This window comes from Bombina bombina, unplaced genomic scaffold, assembly GCF_027579735.1.
Source record: "Bombina bombina isolate aBomBom1 unplaced genomic scaffold, aBomBom1.pri scaffold_78_1, whole genome shotgun sequence".
In the NCBI taxonomy this organism is placed as follows: Eukaryota; Metazoa; Chordata; class Amphibia; order Anura; family Bombinatoridae; genus Bombina; species Bombina bombina.
In genome coordinates this window covers 2762012-2782662 of record NW_026511871.1, presented here as the reverse complement: position 1 = coordinate 2782662, position 20651 = coordinate 2762012, and the positions used below count along the sequence as shown (strand labels likewise).

Sequence of the window (20651 nt, the reverse complement as noted above, 5' to 3'; positions counted from 1 at the left end):
TACAGCATGTGATCTCTGCACCCTACGTGCCCTTTAGACATAACAGCATGTGACCTCTGCACCCTACGTGCCCTTTAGACATACAGCATGTGATCTCTGCACCCTACGTGCCCTTTAGACATAACAGCATGTGACCTCTGCACCCTACGTGCCCTTTAGACATAACAGCATGTGATCTCTGCACCCTACGTGCCCTTTAGACATAACAGCATGTGATCTCTGCACCCTACGTGCCCTTTAGACATACAGCATGTGATCTCTGCACCCTACGTGCCCTTTAGACATAACAGCATGTGATCTCTGCACCCTACGTGCCCTTTAGACATAACAGCATGTGACCTCTGCACCCTACGTGCCCTTTAGACATAACAGCATGTGATCTCTGCACCCTACGTGCCCTTTAGACATAACAGCATGTGATCTCTGCACCCTACGTGCCCTTTAGACATAACAGCATGTGATCTCTGCACCCTACGTGCCCTTTAGACATAACAGCATGTGATCTCTGCACCCTACGTGCCCTTTAGACATAACAGCATGTGATCTCTGCACCCTACGTGCCCTTTAGACATAACAGCATGTGACCTCTGCACCCTACGTGCCCTTTAGACATAACAGCATGTGACCTTTGCACCCTACGTGCCCTTTAGACATAACAGCATGTGATCTCTGCACCCTACGTGCCCTTTAGACATAACAGCATGTGATCTCTGCACCCTACGTGCCCTTTAGACATAACAGCATGTGACCTCTGCACCCTACGTGCCCTTTAGACATAACAGCATGTGACCTCTGCACCCTACGTGTCCTTTAGACATAACAGCATGTGACCTCTGCACCCTACGTGCCCTTTAGACATAACAGCATGTGACCTCTGCACCCTACGTGCCCTTTAGACATAACAGCATGTGACCTCTGCACCCTACGTGCCCTTTAGACATAACAGCATGTGATCTCTGCACCCTACGTGCCCTTTAGACATAACAGCATGTGATCTCTGCACCCTACGTGCCCTTTAGACATAACAGCATGTGACCTCTGCACCCTACGTGCCCTTTAGACATAACAGCATGTGACCTCTGCACCCTACGTGCCCTTTAGACATAACAGCATGTGACCTCTGCACCCTACGTGCCCTTTAGACATAACAGCATGTGATCTCTGCACCCTACGTGCCCTTTAGACATACAGCATGTGATCTCTGCACCCTACGTGCCCTTTAGACATAACAGCATGTGACCTCTGCACCCTACGTGCCCTTTAGACATAACAGCATGTGATCTCTGCACCCTACGTGCCCTTTAGACATAACAGCATGTGACCTCTGCACCCTACGTGCCCTTTAGACATAACAGCATGTGACCTCTGCACCCTACGTGCCCTTTAGACATAACAGCATGTGACCTCTGCACCCTACGTGCCCTTTAGACATACATACATAATGATGCAAAGCAATTTCATTTTTTATGACTCCTATAAATCACACACCCTTTTATTCTTTTGATAAGGTGGTGAGAGTCCATGATCCATTACTCATGGGATGGCAATTCCCATCACTAGGAGGAGGCAAAGATTCCAAAACTTTCAAGAGTACTTGATCCCTCCCGCCTCACTGGTATTTCAGTCTAAGGGGCCGATTTATCAAGCTCCGTATGGAGCCCTTGTTTCTGTGTGATCCTTCAGGCTCGCCGGAAACAGAAGTTATGAAGCAGCGGTCTAAAGACATAACTTGTCCGCCTGCTCTGATCAAACACAATCGGGTTGATTGACACCCCCTGCTAGTGGCCGATTGGCCACGAATCTGCAGGGGGAGGCATTGCACCAGCAGTTCATAAGAATTGCTGGTGCAATGATAAATGCAGAGAGCGTATGCCGTCGGCTTTTCTCAATGTGCAGCGGACACGATACGCTACATCGTATCATGTCCGCTCGCCAGTGGCTTATTTAGGTTTTGTGCTGCCCTAGGCAATCAAAATTCTGCTGCCCCCCCAACCCCTTTGTTTTTAGGCTGTTTTTCAGCCACAATAATTTTTGGTCATGGTATAATGTGACTTTTTTAAGATTAGGACACAAGGAAGGAACAATTATTTCCAATGTTGTTAAAGTTCACAACTTTTTCACATTCACACACATATGTACGCACACACACAGAAACATACATTCACACACACACAGAAACATACATTCACACACATATGTACGGACACACACAGAAACATACATTCACACACACACACATATGTACGCACACACACAGAAACATACATTCACACACACACATATGTACGCACACACACAGAAACATACATTCACACACACACACACATATGTACGCACACACACAGAAACATACATTCACACACACACACATATGTACGCACACACACAGAAACATACATTCACACACACACACATATGTACGCACACACACAGAAACATACATTCACACACACACACATATGTACGCACACACACAGAAACATACATTCACACACACAAATATGTACGCATACACACACAGAAACATACATACACACAGAAACATACATTCACACACACACACATATGTACGCACACACACAGAAACATACATTCACACACATATGTACGCACACACACAGAAACATACATTCACACACATATGTACGCACACACACAGAAACATACATTCACACACATATGTACGCACACACACAGAAACACACATTCACACACATATGTACGCACACACACAGAAACATACATTCACACACACATATGTACGCACACACACAGAAACATACATTCACACACACACATATATGTACGCGCACACACACAGAAACATACATTCACACACACACATATGTACGCACACACACAGAAACATACATTCACACACACACATATGTACGCACACACACAGAAACATACATACGCACACACACAGAAACATACATTCACACACACATATGTACGCACACACACAGAAACATACATTCACACATTTACACCAGGGGCGTATTTAGGATTAGTGCTGCCCTAGGCACTAAAAATTCTGCTGCCCCCCCCCCCTCCCCACACAGGTTTTAGGCTGTTTTTTGGCAAAAATAATTTTTGGTCAGGGTATAAGGTGACCCTTTTTTTTAGGAAATATTAATCAGGACTTGCAAAACACTTGCATACACCCAGGTCATATAAATATATATATATACAGTATATATACATACTGTAGATGTGTGTGTGTGTATATATATATATATATATATATATATATATATATATATATATATATATATATGTTTCCCATAACCTGTAGAGACAGTAGCCATGAAATTTACTATAACGTTTATATTGCAATAATAAAATATTATGAATTAATAACAAAGACTGAATATTTCAGTTTCAGCAAATAGTGTGCCTTTGCTAACACACGCCTTATAGCAGTGCCCCACTGATGCCTATGTCATTAACATAATAACATTACTGATGCACCCTTACAACACGTCACATGTATGTATGTATATATATATATATATATATATATATATATATATATATATATATATAGTACAGACACAAGGTGATCGCACTACTTCCCATGTACACTCTATGAATAACTATTAATATGGTTCTTATTATGCTGGCAACAGCTGCTTTTTCATTTTATATTACTTTCATAAACTTCCTAAGCAGACGTGGTATATTAGCTTTTTAATTATTTGGCCACCTTTCTTTTCTGCCCTGATTTTATATTTGCTTTTAGTGTGACTTCAGTTAGGAACAAAGTAATTCGATTAAGTTAAGAACCTTTCAGATGTTCTGTTGTGGCAGTGGCTGTGCAAATATTGCTTTTGTTTTGTTTTTTCTAACGTTGCACTTGTTTGCAATTTCAGAGCTAAGAGTCACTCGTTGCACTTGTTTGCAATTTCAGAGCTAAGAGTCACTCGTTGCACTTGTTTGCAATTTCAGAGCTAAGAGTCACTCGTTGCACTTGTTTGCAATTTCAGAGCTAAGAGTCACTCGTTGCACTTGTTTGCAATTTCAGAGCTAAGAGTCACTCGTTGCACTTGTTTGCAATTTCAGAGCTAAGAGTCACTCGTTGCACTTGTTTGCAATTTCAGAGCTAAGAGTCACTCGTTGCACGTGTTTGCAATTTCAGAGCTATCATGGAAGTAGTAGTAGTGAGAGACTGAGAGTTTTACGGGCAGACTCTCAGTCTCTCACTACTACTACTTCCATGATAGCTCTGAAATTGCAAACAAGTGCAACGAGTGACTCTTAGCTCTGAAATTGCAAACAAGTGCAACGAGTGACTCTGTGGCAGAGACTGTGCCTACCTGAGTTGAAGACAGTTGGTTGTTGCCCAGCTGAGCCACTCTAGTCCTCACTTGTTGCACCGCTCCACTGATCACAGTGTGTGAATGTGGGTCTACTCTCCTCCCGATCTCACCACTCGTGACTCGACAGTCGACTCCAACACCGTTGCTGCCTGGCCTAGGAGATCACATGTGCATATGCGTGACTCCCTCAAGCCATGTGCGGCACCGGCATGCAGAACAGTTCTGAACAGAAGCTGGCTCGTTGAAAAAGTCAGTGACTTCGGCGAAAAGCCAGTCACATGACCGCTCGGCGGTAATCCGCCTGTTTGATTTTTTTTTTTTAAAAGCAGGCAGCCATATTCAAGTGTGCAGTCAGTGCAAAGTGCCGCCCCCTATAATTTGCCACTCTAGGCACCGACCTTGTTGGCCTATCCATCCATAAATACGCCCCTGTATATATATATATATATATATATATATATATATATATATATATATATATATATATATATATATAGTACACCTATATATAAATATATATATACAGCATATATGTATGTGTGTGTGTATATATATATATATATATATATATATGTATATATATATATATGTATACTGTATATATACTTTTTGTCTTACCACATGTCATTTTTTTGCCCCCCCAAGGAAAAACTCCTGCAGACGCCCATGATTACGTTTTCTTTCTTATTTTAGACCTTTTCGACCTTCTGTGACATCTACTGGACGCCTCAGAAGCTGCAATCATCTGGTGCAGCAAGTGACACTGAACGGCGATAACCTCATTATGGAAATTTCACTGATTGGTGGAAACGATAGAGGCATTTTTATCAGATCTGTCAAACCTGGTTCAGGTGCAGAAGAAGCATCTTTGAAAGAGGGATATCAGCTTTTATGGGTGAGAATCAATCACATAATGGCCGTATATAATGACCAGCTGTTAAATTAATACACCTAGATAAGGTTTATAGAAGGAATGAGTAAGCATGCACATGGGCATCACAGTGAGCTGGGTGTAATGATGATTCATGTGTACATCTCAGTGAGCTGTGTGTAATGATGATTCATGTGTACATCTCAGTGAGTTGTGTGTAATGATGATTCATGTGTACATCTCAGTGAGCTGTGTGTAATGATGATTCATGTGTACATCTCAGTGAGTTGTGTGTAATGATGATTCATGTGTACATCTCAGTGAGCTGTGTGTAATGATGATTCATGTGTACATCTCAGTGAGCTGTGTGTAATGATGATTCATGTGTACATCTCAGTGAGTTGTGTGTAATGATGATTCATGTGTACATCTCAGTGAGTTGTGTGTAATGATGATTCATGTGTACATCTCAGTGAGTTGTGTGTAATGATGATTCATGTGTACATCTCAGTGAGTTGTGTGTAATGATGATTCATGTGTACATCTCAGTGAGCTGTGTGTAATGATGATTCATGTGTACATCTCAGTGAGCTGTGTGTAATGATGATTCATGTGTACATCTCAGTGAGCTGTGTGTAATGATGATTCACGTGTGCATCTCAGTGAGCTGTGTGTAATGATGATTCATGTGTGCATCTCAGTGAGTTGTGTGTAATGATGATTCATGTGTGCATCTCAGTGAGCTGTGTGTAATGATGATTCATGTGTACATCTCAGTGAGCTGTGTGTAATGATGATTCATGTGTGCATCTCAGTGAGCTGTGTGTAATGATGATTCATGTGTACATCTCAGTGAGCTGTGTGTAATGATGATTCATGTGTACATCTCAGTGAGCTGTGTGTAATGATGATTCATGTGTACATCTCAGTGAGCTGTGTGTAATGATGATTCATGTGTACATCTCAGTGAGTTGTGTGTAATGATGATTCATGTGTACATCTCAGTGAGCTGTGTGTAATGATGATTCATGTGTACATCTCAGTGAGCTGTGTGTAATGATGATTCATGTGTGCATCTCAGTGAGCTGTGTGTAATGATGATTCATGTGTGCATCTCAGTGAGCTGTGTGTAATGATGATTCATGTGTACATCTCAGTGAGTTGTGTGTAATGATGATTCATGTGTACATCTCAGTGAGCTGTGTGTAATGATGATTCATGTGTGCATCTCAGTGAGTTGTGTGTAATGATGATTCATGTGTGCATCTCAGTGAGCTGTGTGTAATGATGATTCATGTGTACATCTCAGTGAGCTGTGTGTAATGATGATTCATGTGTACATCTCAGTGAGTTGTGTGTAATGATGATTCATGTGTGCATCTCAGTGAGTTGTGTGTAATGATGATTCATGTGTACATCTCAGTGAGTTGTGTGTAATGATGATTCATGTGTACATCTCAGTGAGCTGTGTGTGTAATGATGATTCATGTGTACATCTCAGTGAGCTGTGTGTAATGATGATTCATGTGTACATCTCAGTGAGCTGTGTGTAATGATGATTCATGTGTACATCTCAGTGAGCTGTGTGTGTAATGATGATTCATGTGTACATCTCAGTGAGCTGTGTGTAATGATGATTCATGTGTACATCTCAGTGAGCTGTGTGTAATGATGATTCATGTGTACATCTCAGTGAGCTGTGTGTAATGATGATTCATGTGTGCATCTCAGTGAGCTGTGTGTAATGATGATTCATGTGTGCATCTCAGTGAGTTGTGTGTAATGATGATTCATGTGTACATCTCAGTGAGTTGTGTGTAATGATGATTCATGTGTACATCTCAGTGAGCTGTGTGTAATGATGATTCATGTGTGCATCTCAGTGAGTTGTGTGTAATGATGATTCATGTGTACATCTCAGTGAGTTGTGTGTAATGATGATTCATGTGTACATCACAGTGAGTTGTGTGTAATGATGATTCATGTGTGCATCTCAGTGAGCTGTGTGTAATGATGATTCATGTGTACATCTCAGTGAGCTGTGTGTAATGATGATTCATGTGTACATCTCAGTGAGCTGTGTGTAATGATGATTCATGTGTACATCTCAGTGAGTTGTGTGTAATGATGATTCATGTGTACATCTCAGTGAGTTGTGTGTAATGATGATTCATGTGTACATCTCAGTGAGTTGTGTGTAATGATGATTCATGTGTGCATCACAGTGAGCTGGGTGTAATGATGATTCATGTGTGCATCTCAGTGAGTTGTGTGTAATGATGATTCATGTGTGCATCTCAGTGAGCTGTGTGTAATGATGATTCATGTGTGCATCTCAGTGAGTTGTGTGTAATGATGATTCATGTGTGCATCTCAGTGAGCTGTGTGTAATGATGATTCATGTGTACATCTCAGTGAGCTGTGTGTAATGATGATTCATGTGTACATCTCAGTGAGCTGTGTGTAATGATGATTCACGTGTGCATCTCAGTGAGCTGTGTGTAATGATGATTCATGTGTGCATCTCAGTGAGTTGTGTGTAATGATGATTCATGTGTACATCTCAGTGAGTTGTGTGTAATGATGATTCATGTGTACATCTCAGTGAGTTGTGTGTAATGATGATTCATGTGTACATCTCAGTGAGCTGTGTGTAATGATGATTCATGTGTGCATCTCAGTGAGTTGTGTGTAATGATGATTCATGTGTGCATCTCAGTGAGCTGTGTGTAATGATGATTCATGTGTGCATCTCAGTGAGCTGTGTGTAATGATGATTCATGTGTACATCTCAGTGAGCTGTGTGTAATGATGATTCATGTGTGCATCTCAGTGAGTTGTGTGTAATGATGATTCATGTGTACATCTCAGTGAGTTGTGTGTAATGATGATTCATGTGTACATCTCAGTGAGCTGTGTGTAATGATGATTCATGTGTGCATCTCAGTGAGTTGTGTGTGTAATGATGATTCATGTGTACATCTCAGTGAGCTGTGTGTAATGATGATTCATGTGTACATCTCAGTGAGCTGTGTGTAATGATGATTCATGTGTACATCTCAGTGAGTTGTGTGTAATGATGATTCATGTGTGCATCTCAGTGAGTTGTGTGTAATGATGATTCATGTGTACATCTCAGTGAGCTGTGTGTAATGATGATTCATGTGTACATCTCAGTGAGTTGTGTGTGTAATGATGATTCATGTGTACATCTCAGTGAGCTGTGTGTAATGATGATTCATGTGTGCATCTCAGTGAGCTGTGTGTAATGATGATTCATGTGTACATCTCAGTGAGCTGTGTGTAATGATGATTCATGTGTGCATCTCAGTGAGTTGTGTGTAATGATGATTCATGTGTACATCTCAGTGAGCTGTGTGTAATGATGATTCATGTGTGCATCTCAGTGAGTTGTGTGTAATGATGATTCATGTGTGCATCTCAGTGAGCTGTGTGTGTAATGATGATTCATGTGTACATCTCAGTGAGTTGTGTGTAATGATGATTCATGTGTACATCTCAGTGAGCTGTGTGTAATGATGATTCATGTGTACATCTCAGTGAGCTGTGTGTAATGATGATTCATGTGTGCATCTCAGTGAGCTGTGTGTAATGATGATTCATGTGTACATCTCAGTGAGTTGTGTGTAATGATGATTCATGTGTACATCTCAGTGAGCTGTGTGTAATGATGATTCATGTGTACATCTCAGTGAGCTGTGTGTAATGATGATTCATGTGTACATCTCAGTGAGTTGTGTGTAATGATGATTCATGTGTACATCTCAGTGAGTTGTGTGTAATGATGATTCATGTGTACATCTCAGTGAGTTGTGTGTAATGATGATTCATGTGTACATCTCAGTGAGTTGTGTGTAATGATGATTCATGTGTACATCTCAGTGAGTTGTGTGTAATGATGATTCATGTGTGCATCTCAGTGAGTTGTGTGTAATGATGATTCATGTGTACATCTCAGTGAGTTGTGTGTAATGATGATTCATGTGTACATCTCAGTGAGTTGTGTGTAATGATGATTCATGTGTACATCTCAGTGAGTTGTGTGTAATGATGATTCATGTGTGCATCTCAGTGAGCTGTGTGTAATGATGATTCATGTGTACATCTCAGTGAGTTGTGTGTAATGATGATTCATGTGTGCATCTCAGTGAGTTGTGTGTAATGATGATTCATGTGTGCATCTCAGTGAGTTGTGTGTAATGATGAATTCATGTGTACATCTCAGTGAGTTGTGTGTAATGATGATTCATGTGTGCATCTCAGTGAGTTGTGTGTAATGATGATTCATGTGTACATCTCAGTGAGTTGTGTGTAATGATGATTCATGTGTGCATCGCATTGAGTCGTGTGTAATGACGGTGCACTTGTGCATCGCATTGAGCCGTGTATAATGACTGTGCATGTGTGCATCGCATTGAGTCGTGTATAATGACTGTGCATGTGTGCATCGCATTGAGTCGTGGGTAATGACCGTGCATATGTGCATCGCATTGAGTCGTGGGTAATGACTGTGCATGTGTGCATCGCATTGAGTCGTGGGTAATGACCGTGCATATGTGCATCGCATTGAGTCGTGGGTAATGACTGTGCATGTGTGCATTGCATTGAGTCGTGTATAATGACTGTGCATGTGTGCATCGCATTGAGTCGTGGGTAATGACCGTGCATATGTGCATCGCATTGAGTCGTGGGTAATGACTGTGCATGTGTGCATCGCATTGAGTCGTGGGTAATGACTGTGCATGTGTGCATTGCATTGAGTCGTGTATAATGACTGTGCATATGTGCATCGCATTGAGTCGTGTATAATGACTGTGCATGTGTGCATCACATTGAGTCGTGTGTAATGACTGTGCATGTGTGCATCTCATTGAGTCATGTCTAATGACCTTGCATGTGCACATCTCAGTGATTCGTGTGTAATGACTGTGCACATCTCAGTGAGTCGTGTGTAATGACCGTGCATGTGCACATCTCAGTGAGTTGTGTGTAATGACCGTGCATGTGCACATCTCAGTGAGTCGTGTGTAATGACCGTGCATGTGCACATCTCAGTGAGTCATGTGCAATGACCGTGCATGTGCACATCTCAGTGAGTTATGTGTAATTCTGTGCTTGTGCACATCTCAATGAGTCGTGTGCAATGTGTAATGCTTGTGAGATAATCCACTATCAGACCGAACTTGGCCAGTAGTCTTCTTATCCCGGCATTGAGCTGGAATGATAGGGAATATCCCAGAGCAGAGAAAGTTCGTAAGATGAGGTAAGTTGCACTCACCACAGGCAGGATAGTCTTCAGCTGCAACAGGAAAGCAGTCCAAAGGTAAACCACTAGAATGTTCAGGCAGGCAGGGTTTGGCAACAGAAAAAACGTGCAAGAGGCCTATTTATCAAGCCGTCAACCGCAAATACGCTGGAATTCTGCAGCGTAATTGTGGCGAACCTGTTTCGCCTTATTTATCAAAGCCTACAGACCGGCAAAAGTTGAAATCTGTGACATAACATACGATCTGCCGGTCTCAACCTGACACAGATCGATGCTTACGTCATTACAGATGTTCCGAATACAAATTAGGCACTATCTGACAACTTTTGCAAGTTATCAAATCTCTAACCGGTACGCTCGCCACTATTCCGGCCCAGCGTACCTGGTTTTCAATCCGCCACCCTGGAGGCCGCGGATGTCATAGGAATCAATGGGAGTCTGAAAGCAGCGAAAGCTTATGTTCGCTGCTGCCCGATACCCCATTGATTTCTATGCTAGAATAAAACACCTAACACCCTAACATGTTCCCCTAGTCTAAACACCCCTAATCTGCCGCCCCAACATCGCTGCCACTTACATAATGTTATTAACCCCTATCCCGCTGCTCCTGGAGCCCACTGCAACTAAATAAAGTTATTAACCCCTATCCCGCTGCTCCCGGAGCCCACCGCAACTAAATAAAGTTATTAACCCCTATCTCGCTGCTCCTGGAGCCCACCGCAACTAAATAAAGTTATTAACCCCTATCCCGCTGCTCCCGGAGCCCACCGCAACTAAATAAAGTTATTAACCCCTATCCCGCCGCTCCCGGAGCCCACTGCAACTAAATAAAGTTATTAACCCCTATCCCGCCGCTCCCGGAGCCCACCGCAACTAAATAAAGTTATTAACCCCTATCTCACTGCTCCCGGAGCCCACCGCAACTAAATAAAGTTATTAACCCCTATCCCGCCGCTCCCGGAGCCCACCGCAACTAAATAAAGTTATTAACCCCTATCCCGCCGCTCCCGGAGCACACCGCAACTAAATAAAGTTATTAACCCCTATCCCGCTGCTCCCGGAGCGCACCGCAACTAAATAAAGTTATTAACCCCTATCCCGCCGCTCCCGGAGCCCACCGCAACTAAATAAAGTTATTAACCCCTATCCCGCTGCTCCTGGAGCGCACCGCAACTAAATAAAGTTATTAACCCCTATCCCGCTGCTCCTGGAGCCCACCGCAACTAAATAAAGTTATTAACCCCTATCCCGCCGCTCCCGGAGCGCACCACAACTAAATAAAGTTATTAACCCCTATCCCGCTGCTCCTGGAGCCCACCGCAACTAAATAAAGTTATTAACCCCTATCCCGCCGCTCCCGGAGCGCACCACAACTAAATAAAGTTATTAACCCCTATCCCGCCGCTCCCGGAGCGCACCGCAACTAAATAAAGTTATTAACCCCTATCCCGCCGCTCCCGGAGCCCACTGCAACTAAATAAAGTTATTAACCCCTATCCCGCCGCTCCCGGAGCGCACCACAACTAAATAAAGTTATTAACCCCTAAACCTAACAACTCGCTAACTTTAGATTAAATATTAACTCATCCCTATCGTATAATAAATTTAAACTTACCTTTAGAATTAAATTAAACTATTAATTAACCTGCCCTTACTATTATACTAAAATTAAATTAAACTATATTACATATTTAAACACCTAACCCTACTCAAATTATTTAAATCTACTATTAAATATAACTAAGTTACAAAAAACTAACAACTAAGTAAGAAAAAACAAAAAAACACTAAGTTACACAAAATAAAAAATAAAATATCAAATATTTAAACTAATTACACCTAATCTAAGAGCCCTATTAAAATAAAAAGGCCCCTTACCTAATAGTTACATTGTAGCTAGCTTAGGATTTATATTTATTTTACAGGCAACTTTGTATTTATTTTAACTAGGTAGAATAGTTATTAAATAGTTATTAACTATTTAATAACTTCCTAGTTAAAATAAGTACAAATTTACCTGTAAAATAAACCCTAACCTAAGTTAAAATTACACCTAACACTACACTATCATTAAATTAATTACATAAACTAACTACAATTAACTACAATTAAATTAAATAAACTAAAGTACGAAAAACAACAAACACTAAATTACAGAAAATAACAAAAAATTACAATTTTTTTAAACTAATTACACCTAATCGAATCCGCCTAATAAAATAATAAAAAAATAATAATAATAAAATTCCCTACCCTATACTAAATTACAAATAGCCCTTAAAAGGGCCTTCTGCGGTGCATTGCCCCAAAGTAATCAGCTCTTTTACCTGTAAAAAAAAATACAATACCCCCCCAACATTAAAACCCACCACCCACACCCAACCCTACTCTAAAACCCACCCAATCCCCCCTTAAAAAAACCTAACACTAACTCCTTGAAGATCACCATACCTTGAGACGTCTTCACCCAGCCGGGCACAAGTGGACCTCCAGAGGGGCAGAAATCTTCATCCAGATGGCATCTTCTATCTTCATCCATCCGGAGCGGAGCGGGTCCATCTTCAATCCAGCCTACGCGGAGCATCCTCTTCAAACGAAGTCCAAGTGAAGAATGAAGGTTCCTTTAAATGACGTCATCCAAGATGGCGTCCCTTGAATTCCGATTGGCTGATAGTATTCTATCAGCCAATCGGAATTAAGGTAGGAAAAATCCTATTGGCTGATGCAATCAGCCAATAGGATTGAGGTTGCATTCTATTGGCTGATTGGAACAGCCAATAGAATGCAAGCTCAATTCTATTGGCTGATTGGATTAGCCAATAGGATTGAACTTCAATCCTATTGGCTGATTGGATCAGCCAATAGGATTTTTCCTACCTTAATTCCGATTGGCTGATAGAATCCTATCAGCCAATCGGAATTCAAGGGACGCCATCTTGGATGACGTCATTTAAAGAAACCTTCATTCTTCGCTTGGACTTCGTTTGAAGAGGATGCTCCGCGTCGGCTGGATTGAAGATGGACCCGCTCCGCTCCGGATGGATGAAGATAGAAGATGCCATCTGGATGAAGACTTCTGCCACTTGGGGGACCTGTTCTGCCCGGATCGGATGAAGACTTCTGCCCCTCTGGAGGTCCACTTGTGCCCGGCTGGGTGAAGACGTCTCAAGGTAGGGTGATCTTCAAGGGGTTAGTGACGTGTTAGGTTTTTTTAACGGGGGATTGGGTGGGTTTTAGAGTAGGGTTGTGTGTGTGTGGTGGGTTTTAATGTTGGGGGGTATTGTATTTTTTTTTTACAGGTAAAAGAGCGGATTACTTTGGGTCAATGCCCCGCAAAAGGCCCTTTTAAGGGCTATTTGTAATTTAGTATAGGGCAGGGAATTTTATTATTTTGGGGGGCTTTTTTATTTTATTAGGGGGATTAGATTTGGTGTAATTAGTTTAAAAAAATTGTAATTATTTTTTTATTTTCTGTAATTTAGTGTTTGTTGTTTTTCGTACTTTAGTTTATTTAATTTAATTGTAGTTAATTGTAGTTAGTTTATGTAATTAATTTAATGATAGTGTAGTGTTAGGTGTAATTGTAACTTAGGTTAGGGTTTATTTTACAGGTAAATTTGTACTTATTTTAACTAGGAAGTTATTAAATAGTTAATAACTATTTAACTATTCTACCTAGTTAAAATAAATACAAACTTGCCTGTAAAATAAAAATAAATCCTTAGCTAGCTACAATGTAACTATTAGTTATATTGTAGCTATCTTAGGGTTTATTTTATAGGTAAGTTTTTAGTTTTAAATAGGAATAATTTAGTTAATTGTAGTTATTTTATTTAGATTTATTTAAATTATATTTAAATTAGGGGGGGGTTAGGGTTAGGGTTAGACTTAGGTTTAGGGGTTAATAACTTTATTATAGTGGCAGCGACGTTGGTGGCGGCAGATTAGGGGTTAATAAGTGTAGGTAGGTTGTGGCGACGTTGGGGGGGCAGATTAGGGGTTAATAAATATAATGTAGGGTTCGGCGATGTTGGGGGCAGCAGATTAGGGGTTCGTAGGGATAATGTAGGTGGCGACGGTGTCCAGAGCGGCAGAGTAGAGGTTAATTGTGGCAAACCTAGCCACTTCTGGACTATAACGTAAGAAAGGTTGTCTATAGGCTGTATATTGTGCTATGTAGATGTGACAGACCCTTCTGTCAGCACTGAAGGAGTTAACTGTGTTCAGCTTTAGCCTCAGCTATTGTGCACTGTCATTAATGTTATTGATAAACAGTCCATTGTTTAATCACCCTCAGAGAGCAAATGCTTAGGTGATAAGAAAAGCCAAATGTGTCTTGTGTTTAAATTGTTATCAGCTTAAGCAAGGTAAATCTATTGTATCATGTCAAGGGCGTGTTCCCTCCATCTAATGTACAACATTCTTTCAACCCCCCCGATCTGGGGGGTCAAACCTGCATAAATACTAGGCATAGCCTTTTAATAAATGTCATTCTGTTTAAACCTGAAAACTGGCTGGGTTGTGAATTGCTGATTCCCTATGCAGGACATTGTTCCCTGGTGTTAACCCTTGGTATCCTGTTGGTACCGTTACAATTGGTGGCAAGTGACGGAATGAACCTTATCGCCCAGAAGAGCAACTACACAAGCCAGTAACCTCAGGAAGAGGGGGATTACTACAATACTGACTAAGATGGAAGGAGTACCAGGGACCAAAGTGAATGGAGATGGATTATTCTAAGCTAAAGAGACAAACATTAAAGGAACTGCTAGAAGCCAGGGGAAAGATAGGCAGCAGCAAACCCAAGGCTATATTAATTGCTGAGCTGATGGAGGGAGACAGAGCTCGCAGCGCTACGCCTCCAGCAGCCATGGAGGAGACCCTATACCAGAGGGAAATGAGGACCAGGCTGGAATTTTTACCCCAACCTGTACCACGGGATATGCTATCCGTGGTAATGGCAGATGTGCAGGAGTACGTGATGGCACACAGTCCGCGGAATGCATCCTCCCGAGCAGAATCCATTTTGGACGCACTCAGCAACCCAGTAAGACCCAAAATCCCATACCATGCATTTAAAATGTTTTGTGAGGAGAAGGATGAGATCGATGGGTATTTACAGGATTTTGAGAGACTGTGTGAGTTACATGATTTGGAGCAGTCCGTATGGGTGCCGGTGCTAGCAGGCAAGCTAGCCGGTAGAGCAGCGGAAGCGTATCGCGCTGTACCCAGGGAGGACAGCAAGGATTACGCTAAAGTGAAGAGAGCGATCTTGGAAAGATATGCCATTACCTCAGAGGCATACCGGCGCAAGTTTAGAGGCCTGCGCAAGCCAGAAAGAGATTCCCATGCAGAGTGGGCCCACAAGCTGGATCAAGCATCTCAAGGGTGGATACAGGCCAGCCAAGCTACCACCATGGAAGAATTGCGACAACTGATGCTGTTGGAGCAATTCTTTAACGGCTTGTCCCCAGAAGCCCAAGAATGGGTGAGAGATCGAAAACCCCTCACCTTAACCGAAGCAGCCAGATTAGCAGACCAGCATTTTGATGCCAGGAGGCACCATGGACTACAGCCTAACACCCCCACAGCGGCACCTTTTCGCCCAGCCCCAGGGAATCCACCACCCCCCTCACGATACAACGGACGGGTGAATATACAATGCCACACCTGCAAGCAGTGGGGACATATGGCACATGAGTGCACCCAAAATCGGAGCAGACAAGCTTGGAACCAGGTCAGACAGAACCTGGCCCCAAGGGCGGCTGCTCACCATTACCAAACGGAGCCAGCCGCTCATGAGTTGTTGAGCACCCAAGCCGAGGAACCCCTGGGAATTCTGCATGAGGTGATGTCGGTCCAGGGACTTCGGGATTCGGGAGCTACTTTAACCCTGATAGCTCCCCATTTGGTGCCGGATACAGCACCCACTGGTGGATCCGTGGCAGTACGAGGGGCAGGGGGAGCAGTATACCGATTGCCCACTGCTAGAGTGGAGTACAGACCCCCAGTCACCCCAGCAGCTGTCAGTTACCAACCCCCGGCGCACCGCTATACCACACGGCCTCCGGCCACGAACTACCCTCAGAGAGCCCGGTTCAATTCGCGGGGCTACTCACAACCTATTCGGTGCTTTGGATGTAAGCGACTAGGGCACAAAAGACCAGAGTGTCCCCTAAATGCAGCAAATCAAGCACAGTCCTGGAGAAGACCCGCCGGGGGAATCCCACATAATCCTCAGCCTGCGGCCCGCTACGTAGAGGCGCCAGAATTCTGGGGCAGCCTACATGAAGCAGACCCCGTGCAAGCTGCCCACCGGAATAATCGGCAGCGGGTTAAAGTGAATGGGAAGGAGGTCAGTGGTCTACGGGATACTGGTGCTACCATGACCTTGCTTCAAGAGAACTTGGTGTCTGAGAAACAGCACACTGGAGACACTATGGCTGTGAGGGTAGCAGGGGGCACTGTGTTCCGCCTACCTGTTGCCAGGGTACATTTGGATTGGGGAGTGGGCGCTAGACTTGTGAATGTGGGGGTCAAGAAGGACTTACCTGCTGATGTTCTCCTTGGAAATGACTTGGCCCCCCCTTGTTTCTGCCTATGCTCCCATGGATCCCGCTGATGTTAACCCTGTGACTACCCAAGCCCAGTCCCTCCGGGAAGAGATGCTTCCATGTTTGGAGTGGGGGCAGTACTGAGCCAAGTTGGAGCAGATGGCGGAGAACACCCCGTAGCTTACTTGAGCCGAAAGTTGTTGCCCCGGACATCCCCAAGCCGATCCGTTGGGATCAGACTGTGTATGCTGGCTTGGTTCTGGGGGAGCATTGTGGCAAACCTAGCCACTTCTGGACTATAACGTAAGAAAGGTTGTCTATAGGCTGTATATTGTGCTATGTAGATGTGACAGACCCTTCTGTCAGCACTGAAGGAGTTAACTGTGTTCAGCTTTAGCCTCAGCTATTGTGCACTGTCATTAATGTTATTGATAAACAGTCCATTGTTTAATCACCCTCAGAGAGCAAATGCTTAGGTGATAAGAAAAGCCAAATGTGTCTTGTGTTTAAATTGTTATCAGCTTAAGCAAGGTAAATCTATTGTATCATGTCAAGGGCGTGTTCCCTCCATCTAATGTACAACATTCTTTCAACCCCCCCGATCTGGAGGGTCAAACCTGCATAAATACTAGGCATAGCCTTTTAATAAATGTCATTCTGTTTAAACCTGAAAACTGGCTGGGTTATGAATTGCTGATTCCCTATGCAGGACATTGTTCCCTGGTGTTAACCCTTGGTATCCTGTTGGTACCGTTACATTAATAATTATAATTTAGGTGTCGACGATGTCGGGGACGGCAGATTAGGGGTTAATAAGTGTAAGATTAGGGGTGTTTAGACTCGGGGTTCATGTTAGGGTGTTAGGTGTAGACATAAAATTCCTTTCCTCATAGGAATCAATGGGGCTGCGTTAGGAGCTGAACGCTGCTTTTTTGCAGGTGTTAGGTTTTTTTTCAGCCGGCTCAGCCCCATTGTTTCCTATGGGGAAATCGTGCACGAGCACGTTTAGCCATCTTACGCTACCGTAAGCAACGCTGGTATTGAGGTGAGATGCGGCTAACGCCAGGTTTAAAAAACCCTGTAATACCAGCGTTGTCTTAAGGGAGCGTTAAAAAAAAGGCTCGTTAGCAACGCACCCCTGTTACCGCAAAACTCTTAATCTCGGTGAAATAAATTAGATAATAGAAGTAAATTGGGAAGTTGTTTAAAATTGCATGTTCCATCTGAATTCTTAAAGTTTCACATTTTGACTTTATTGTCCCTTTATCAGTTCCCTGTTTTGTTGCCGAAATTGATCATTTTGTACTTCTGTCTCTGCAGCTTGACGGCTATTTTAAAGACATAAAACAGTGTATTCAACTGGACTCTTGTACTAAAGAAGAAGCTCACTGGACGATCCAGAGATGCCGAGGACCTGTCACGGTGCACTATAAAGCAAACCAAGAAGGTGATTATATAACACTATGACATTGCTAAACATACAGTCTGGCTCCAGCATGTGACCCAGATAGCCCAATGCTAGCTCTGAATAAAAAGGCTGCTGCTCTTTGTTAGCACCATTTTCAGGATATATTACAGAGCCCTTAAAAAGCTACTTACTGTACATATATTTACCTTGTCTCCTCTGCTGTGTCCAATCAGAGGCCAGATATGTAAACTTGTGCGCTGCTCTAACCAATCACAGGGCTAGATTACAAGGGGTTTCTTGTGTCTCTTTGCATGTGTTGGAAATGGTGCACATATTACAAGTTGAAAGTAAATGCGCTCACTTGAGTGCAATTGAATTTAACTCTTGTTGGGTTAACGCGACTTCAGAGATTTGATCTAATCAAAAATATGTTTAAAAGTACAGTTACATTAATATTAACACTGTCTAATAAGGATTATTAAAAAATGACATTAAAAAGTTATAAGGGCTCAAAGATATGAGGTCTCAGGTGTTAGAATTAAGAAAAGGCAGGCAAAGGGCTTTAACGTATAGATACATACATATAGATGGCTAACTATCGGCTAGATTTAGAGTTGGGCGGTAGCCGTGAAAACCAGCGTTAGAGGCTCCTAACGCTGGTTTTAGGCTACCTCCGGTATTTGGAGTCACTCAAAATAGGGTCTAACGCTCACTTTTCAGCCGCGACTTTTCCATACCGTAGATCCCCTTACGTCAATTGCGTATCCTATCTTTTCAATGGGATTTTTCTAACTCCGGTATTTAGAGTCGTGTCTGAAGTGAGCGTTAGAACTCTAACGACAAAACTCCAGCCGCAGAAAAAAGTCAGTAGTTAAGAGCTTTCTGGGCTAACGCCGGTTCATAAAGCTCTTAACTACTGTACTCTAAAGTACACTAACACCCATAAACTACCTATGTACCCCTAAACCGATGTCCCCCCACATCGCCGCCACTCGATTAAATTTTTTTAACCCCTAATCTGCCGACCGCCACCTACGTTATCATTATGTACCCCTAATCTGCTGCCCTTAACACCGCCGACCCCTATATTATATTTATTAACCCCTAATCTGCCCCCCACAACGTCGCCGCCAGCTACCTACACTTATTAACCCCTAATCTGCCGACCGCAAAGCGCCGCCACCTACGTTATCCTTATGTACCCCTAATCTGCTGCCCCTAACACCGCCGACCCCTATATTATATTTATTAACCCCTAATCTGCCCCCCTCAACGTCGCCTCCACCTGCCTACACTTATTAACCCCTAATCTGCCGAGCGGACCTAAGCGCTACTATAATAAAGTTATTAACCCCTAATCCGCCTCACTAACCCTATAATAAATAGTATTAACCCCTAATCTGCCCTCCCTAACATCGCCGACACCTAACTTCAATTATTAACCCCTAATCTGCCGACCGCAAAGAGCCGCCAGCTACATTATAGCTATGTACCCCTAATCTGCTGCCCCTAACACTGCCGACCCCTATATTATATTTATTAACCCCTAACCTGCCCTCCCTAACATCGCCGACACCTAACTTCAATTATTAACCCCTAATCTGCCGACCGAATCTCGCCGCTATTCTAATAAATGTATTAACCCCTAAAGCTAAGTCTAACCCTAACACTAACACCCCCCTAAATTAACTATAATTTTAATCTAACGAAATTAATTAACTCTTATTAAATAAATTATTCCTATTTAAAGCTAAATACTTACCTGTAAAATAAATCCTAATATAGCTACAATATAAATTATAATTATATTGCAGCTATTTTAGGATTAATATTTATTTTACAGGCAACTTTGTAATTATTTTAACCAGGTACAATAGCTATTTAATAGTTACCTAGTTAAAATAATTACAAAATTACCTGTAAAATAAATCCTAACCTAAGTTACAATTAAACCTAACACTATACTATCATTAAATTAATTAAATAAAATACCTACAATTAAACCTAACACTACACTATCAATAAATAAATTAAATACAATTCCTACAAATAACTACAATGAAATAAACTAACTAAAGTACAAAAAATAAAAAAGAACTAAGTTACAAAAAATAAAAAAATATTTACAAACATAAGAAAAATATTACAACAATTTTAAACTAATTACACCTACTCTAAGCCCCCTAATAAAATAACAAAGACCCCCAAA

General features: G+C 42.2%; 1 protein-coding gene across 1 annotated transcript in view; it reads left to right on the top strand.

The window, feature by feature from the left end:
- The window catches only part of CARD11 (caspase recruitment domain family member 11), a 1057928-nt gene that overhangs the window by 750717 nt on the left and 286560 nt on the right, over window positions 1–20651 (top strand). Inside the window, exons 16-17 of the mRNA XM_053696753.1 lie at window positions 5016–5217; window positions 18355–18481. Coding sequence (XP_053552728.1) covers window positions 5016–5217; window positions 18355–18481 — 329 coding nt within the window. The remainder of the gene's footprint in view (window positions 1–5015; window positions 5218–18354; window positions 18482–20651) is intronic.